The sequence below is a fragment of the Mus pahari genome, chromosome 1 (assembly GCF_900095145.1).
Source record: "Mus pahari chromosome 1, PAHARI_EIJ_v1.1, whole genome shotgun sequence".
Classification (NCBI taxonomy): domain Eukaryota; kingdom Metazoa; phylum Chordata; class Mammalia; order Rodentia; family Muridae; genus Mus; species Mus pahari.
In genome coordinates this window covers 155,717,507-155,723,601 of record NC_034590.1, presented here as the reverse complement: position 1 = coordinate 155,723,601, position 6,095 = coordinate 155,717,507, and the positions used below count along the sequence as shown (strand labels likewise).

General features: G+C 46.8%; 1 protein-coding gene across 1 annotated transcript in view; it reads right to left on the bottom strand.

Moving 5' to 3' along the window:
* Positions 1-1,160: 1,160 nt before the first annotated feature.
* Positions 1,161-6,095, bottom strand: part of LOC110334618 (acyl-CoA desaturase 4) — a 12,078-nt gene continuing 7,143 nt past the window's right edge. The window contains exons 4-5 of the mRNA XM_021216427.2: positions 4,906-5,164; positions 1,161-1,434 (exon numbers count right to left, since the gene is read on the bottom strand). Coding sequence (XP_021072086.1) covers positions 1,235-1,434; positions 4,906-5,164 — 459 coding nt within the window. The 3' untranslated portion in view covers positions 1,161-1,234. The remainder of the gene's footprint in view (positions 1,435-4,905; positions 5,165-6,095) is intronic.

The following is a 6,095-nucleotide window of genomic DNA, read 5'->3' as shown; positions in this document are numbered from 1 at the left end:
AATGCAAGGTAGGCAGAAGAGAAGTGTAAAACTGGTTAGATGTGTAGCTTGTGGAATCTAAGAGTTTTCTGTTTTACCAAGCCAGACACATCTCATCCGAAGACTTCTTGTTCTGTGGCATAACAATGCTCCTCGTCTTTTTTGTTTGTTTTGTTTTGTTTGTTTTGTTTTTTCGAGACAGGGTTTCTCTGTATAGCCCTGTCTGTCCTGGAACTCATTCTGTAGACCAGGCTGGCCTCGAACTCAGAAATCCACCTGCCTCTGCCTCCCTAGTGCTGGGATTAAAGGCGTGCACCACCACACCCGGCTGCTCCTTGTCGATACAGAAAAAACAACAGACAAACAAACAAACGAAAACCCTGTCTCAGCAGAAATCTCTTTTCCTACTAACTGAATTGTTTTTCCTTTACTTCTCCTTGGCCTGAACCAGACTGAGTTGCAGGGCCATTCTATTGTGTTCTAGCATGGCCACATTCAACAGCCATTTCCTGCTCGGGCATCTGGGCTCCATCTGTGGGAGGTCTTATTTTGTCGAGTACTTCCTACTGCATCACTTCCTACTCTGATGCTCCCCTGCTTCTGAGTCACACTCTGCATGTGCTCCCACCTGAGGAGTCACCAGCTTTAACACTCCTATGACAACAGATGTTAGTTTTCCGTTTTTCTTCAGAAAAGCATGAACTAATGGCAGTTAATAAGACATTTCCAAAAGGTTTCATTGTATGGATAGCTTTGGACAAATACCTAGGCAGAGAACTGCCCCGTGATGAAGGTCCTTACTTTGAGACACCAGAAAGGCTGTGAAGCCTTTGGGAGGTGGACCAAGCATTTACTGGCTGATTCTTAGAGAAGGAGAAAAGAAAGACAAGCACAGTAGGAATGAAGGATGGCGATGGGGTTAGAGGGCAGAGGAGTCATAAAGGAGAGTTGCCTTGAACATTTGACAAGACTTTGCAGAGCTGGGCATGGTGATACACCCCTTTAATCCCAACACTTGGGAGGCAGAGGCAGAAAGATCTCTGTGAGTTCGATGCCAGCCTGGTCTATAGTATAGCCTAGAGAGAGACAGAGACAGAGATACAGAGAGACAAACACAGACACAGAGATACAGACAGACAGACTATGTACCCCCCCCCAAAAAAAAGTGGGCTTTGGTAGCATTATTCAGTAGTTAACAGAAAATTAAATGTTGGCCCCATTGGTTTATGGAACAGAGACCCAGATGACCCCACACTCAGCTACTCTTGTGACTCCCATCTCCAGTTCTCTTAATCCGGGCTAAGACAACGGCCTTAGATACTTTCTTCCTGTCATAAGCCAGGCCCAGGGCAGCCATGCAGTCGATGAAGAACGTGGTGAAGTTGATGTGCCAGCGGTACTCACTGACAGAGTAGTCGTAGGGGAAGGCGTGGTGGTAGTTGTGGAAGCCCTCGCCTGCAACAGAAGCAAGGAGAGCAGTTAGGGGGCTCAGTGATTGCTGCTTCCTTTCTTAGCACACTTCTTAGCTGTTGTGTACCTCATACCTTGAAGAATCCCATTGTTGGGGTGAATAGATGAACCCCCAGGCTTGTATTCTAATGCAAATAAATGCCCTAGAGGCATCTCAGGAAACCAGTGGCAGGGTCTGCTCACACATGAGTGTCTGAGAGCCTTTGTCAGAAGAAGTTTCTATTGTAAGATAAAAGGATGGGAGAGAATCTGGGTCTGTGGGAACATATTTTATGATGGAAAATATCAGGAAAGAGGGCTCTAAGCCCCACAGGGTCTGTGCCTAGGTGCCTGCAGTCAGGGAAGGGCAGAGGATGGGGGTCAGAACTGTAGCTATTTTTCTTTTCTTTTCTTTTCTTTTCTTTTCTTTTCTTTTTCTTTTTCTTTTCTTCTCTTCTCTTTTCTTTTCTTTTTCTTTTTCTTTTCTTTTCTTTTCTTTTCTTTTTTTTTTTTCGAAACAGGGTTTCTTTGTATAGCTCTGGCTGTCCTGGAACTCACTTTGTAGACTAGGCTGGCCTCGAACTCAAAAATCTGCCTGCCTCTGCCTCCCGAGTGCTGGGATTAAAGGCGTGGGCCACCACGCCCAGCTGTGTAGCTACTTTTCTTAGATGGAGTAAACCACACTGTCCCCATGAACTGCTGCTCTCTATAAGGAGGAGGTTTCAACTGGGCACATAACAGCCACCAATTTTTGTTGTTTGTTTTCTTTTTTTGAGATAAGGATTCTCTGTGTCCTGCCTGTCCTAGAACTTGCTCTGTAGACCAGGCTGTCCTCAAACTCACTCTGCCTTCCTGCCTCCCGAGTGCTGGGATTCCCTACACCTGACACAGCCACCAAATTTTACAGGAAGTAGTCCAGGCCAATGACAGGCATTTCCTTAGCCAATCCCGACTCCCTGGAGACTGCTCTGGCTGCTAATTCTCTGAGCTTTGACCTTGGGGTGGGAGAGGCACTCTGAAAGTACTCAGACATCCCTCTAATACTTGAGACTCTGTGACTCTCAGGATGAGCATCTTGCAGGATAAAGGAGAACAGAAATCGGCATTCCCATACTCTCTGTAACCGGTTTGCAGTTTTCCTGTTGGCGGCATGGCTCTTCCTTCTGAACTGATTTCAAAAAATACTGACCCTGTCCAGACTGAGGTAAAGACAGTGAACAAGAAAAGCCATTGATCCCTGAAGATAAAACACCCTAGAGAAAGTCAGAAGAGCGGGAAGAACATTAAGAGCCAGAGAAAGCGGAGGAGGGGAGGGGAAGCATTATGTAATGCTGACTTCCGGGCACAGCATGGCTTTGGTGATCTTGAAATCTCAGCAGCTGTGATTAAATGCACAAGCTGAACAGCACCAGTCATGGCAAGAAGGAAGGGCTCTTGGGGTGCCATCCCTTCCTTGAGGATGTATACACAGTGAATGGTTAATAGAGGAGAGATAGACACCATCAGGGGCCGGCCCACTGACCAGTGTCCATGCTTCAGAGAATAATCATCTTTCAGCCTGTGCTTCTGTGAGCCATCCCAGTCTCAGGCACACAGAAAGATAGGAAAGGAGGGCTGGTTTAAAGAAGGGGAGCAGAAGTGAGAGGGGCAAGAATGATTGAAATCATGCACATGCGTGAAAATGTCACCATGATTATATGTAATTAATAATACCAATCAAAACATTTTTAAATTAAAAAAAAAAAATACGCCCAAGTTCTGGAGAGATGCCCAGCAGTTTAGAGCACTGACTGTTCTCTCAGAGGGTGTGGTTACAGTTCTTGGCATTCACATGGTCACTCAAAACCATCGCTAACTCCAGGTCCAGGGGATTCAGCACCCACTTCTAGATTCTACAGGCACCCACGCAAATGGTATACAGATATGCACACAAACAAAAACACACATGCACATAAAAATAAATCAATCTATTTAAAAAAATATCTCCCAAAGCAGAACATAGCAACACATGCCTTATATCCCAGCATTAGGAGTCAGAGGCAGGTGGGTCTCTGAAAGTTTGAGGCCAACCTGGTCTACACAGGGAGTCCAAGGCCAACCAGAGCTACCATGTGAGACCCTGGCCAAAAAAACAAAAAACAAAAAAACCCACCAAAATACCGCACCCACCCACCCCACCCCCCTGAGATAATGGGCATTCTATAGAAAACAAAAACAGAAAAGGGATCCCTTCTAACCAAATGACTCCCGCCAAGACTTCCCAAGGGATACACACCCTCTGTCCTCTGCGTTGTGTGTGCCTTGGCCAAGGGCAGTGACACAGGGCTGATAACTCCCACACGTTTCCACAGGGAGGCTCTGAGTGAGACCGAACCAGACCTCACTGGCTCTTGTGTGATATTTAAAACAGAATCTATTCATATTCTCTCTCTCTCTCTCTCTCTCTCTCTCTCTCTCTCTCTCTCTCTCTCTCTCTCTCTCTCTCCCTCCCTCCCTCCCTCTCCCTCCTTCCTTTCCTTCCCTCCTCCCACCCTCCTCCCCTTCCCCTTTTCTCTCTCTCTCTTTCACACACACACACACACACACACACACACACACACACACAAAGGGGTGGCAGGAGGGAGAGGAGAGAAAAGGGAGATTCGGCTGTATGGGTAACGGCTAGGACAGGAAGAGATCGCTCAGGAAACCAAAGGAGAATGATAATCTTTGTCAAACAACGTAAGCATATGACTATGGGACAGGTAATTAAATGAAATAAAAAGCTTTGGCAGTCAAGGATAAGGTGACGGGGCTAGAAGAACAGATGTAGGGAGTAGAGTAACATCGGTGATGAAGCCAGAGGTTGGCAGCCACTTCAAGCTCCTAAGGACTCATTGTATAGACTCTGCTTACTGGTTCAGGACACACATCTGCCTATGTTACTCCATCTCTATGAAAATCTCCAAATTTTACAGCATAGGTGGTGGGGGTTGGGTTTTTTGTTGTTGTTTCCTTTTGGGTTTTGTTTTTTTGTTGTTTTTTTTTTTTTCAAACACAGTCAAATTAAGAGTGTGTGTAATGGTGGCAAGGACCTAAAAGCTGGAGAAAGATCCAGGAAGTTACAGTGGTGTGGCACAGTTGAGGTTTACTGAACTAGTCAAACGTCACCCCCCCCCCCATATGCAGCAGGCTTACATACATAACGCACTATGCTTTCCTGGCCTTTTCATCAACTTTACTGATCTATTCTGCATCTCCTGCCCTTAGTAAGATGCAACCTAACTCAGAAGCAACTGGGAAAGGAGAATTAAAAAGAACTTGGTCACATTTGGCGTTGGTTTGGGGAATTAAGATCAACAAATCAGCCCTCTTCTGGTGGAAACCTATGATCCAACACAATCATAAAAACAGATTCTAATCTGGCTGCTCTGACTTAGCCTTAGTGCCCAATCAACAGCCTGCCTCATGCAGTCTTGATGCAAGCTGAGGGCTTACCAAAAGATGCCATTGAAACGAGGGGATTCTCTCGGGCGCCAATGCCCTTGTCATAGGGCCGGTATCCGTAGAGGTGGGCCGCACTGTTCACCAGCCAAGTGAAGTTTAGAAGCACAGCATACCGCAGGAAATTCGCGACGCATAAGCTATGTCGAAAAGTCTCACCCCACAAGTACCAGGGTACCAATGTGGGCAGGATGATGAAAATGAGCGTGACAGCTAGCTTATAGTACCTGCGTGGGGAGATCACACACTGAGGCTGGGTAGAGGGACCACAGGCAAACTTGAGAAGGTCACGCTTACTGGACTGCGCTGTCTTTTCTCCTACACTATGGATACAGGAGGGGTATATGTTCTCTCACTCTTACACACACACACACACACACACACACACACACGCACACGCGCACACACACACACACACACACGAGGGCTTTTCTGTGTGTATATATGTGTATCGTATGTGTGCAGGTATCCAAAATGGTCAGAAGGCAGCACTGGATGGCCTGGAACTGGATTTACAAGTTGTGAGCTACCATGTAGGTTCTGAGAACTGAACTCAGGACCTCTGGACGAGCAGCCAGTGCTCTTAACCACTGAGCCATCTCTCTGAGTCCTTATCTCAATCCTTAGATGGGGAACACTGCTGGAATGTGTGTCTGTTGACTAGAAATTCATTCTTTCTTCTCACCAAGTGGGAGGCCACGTTGGCCGAAGAGGTCGGGATCAAAGCACGAACTCATCCGCTAACTTCAGCTGCCCGGGCTCCTGTCCGTCTGCCTTTGGGATCCTTTCTTGAGTCTGCCTCCATCTTTGACACAGAGTGTGTGATAAGTGTTCGTTTCCGTGGCTAACTGCTCGACATCTGCTCTGCTTCCCAGGAGGCACACTGAGTGCCCCCCTTGGCTGTTCGGTGGACCAAGGACAGGGACCGACGTGCATATTCTACAAGCCAAAACAGACCTGGCCACCAGGTTCTCCCAACATCTCTCAGTCCCTACCTGGCGTACTCTGTCCCCAACCTGAACTTTGCAGCTCAGGGACGGGGCCGCCCTTCCCAGGGGACCTTCCCTATATAATCCAGACATTTTACTCTTCTTCTTCTTCTTCTTCTTCTTCTTCTTCTTCTTCTTCTTCTTCTTCTTCTTCTTCTTCTTCTTCTTCTTCTTCTTCTTCTTCTTCTTCTTCTT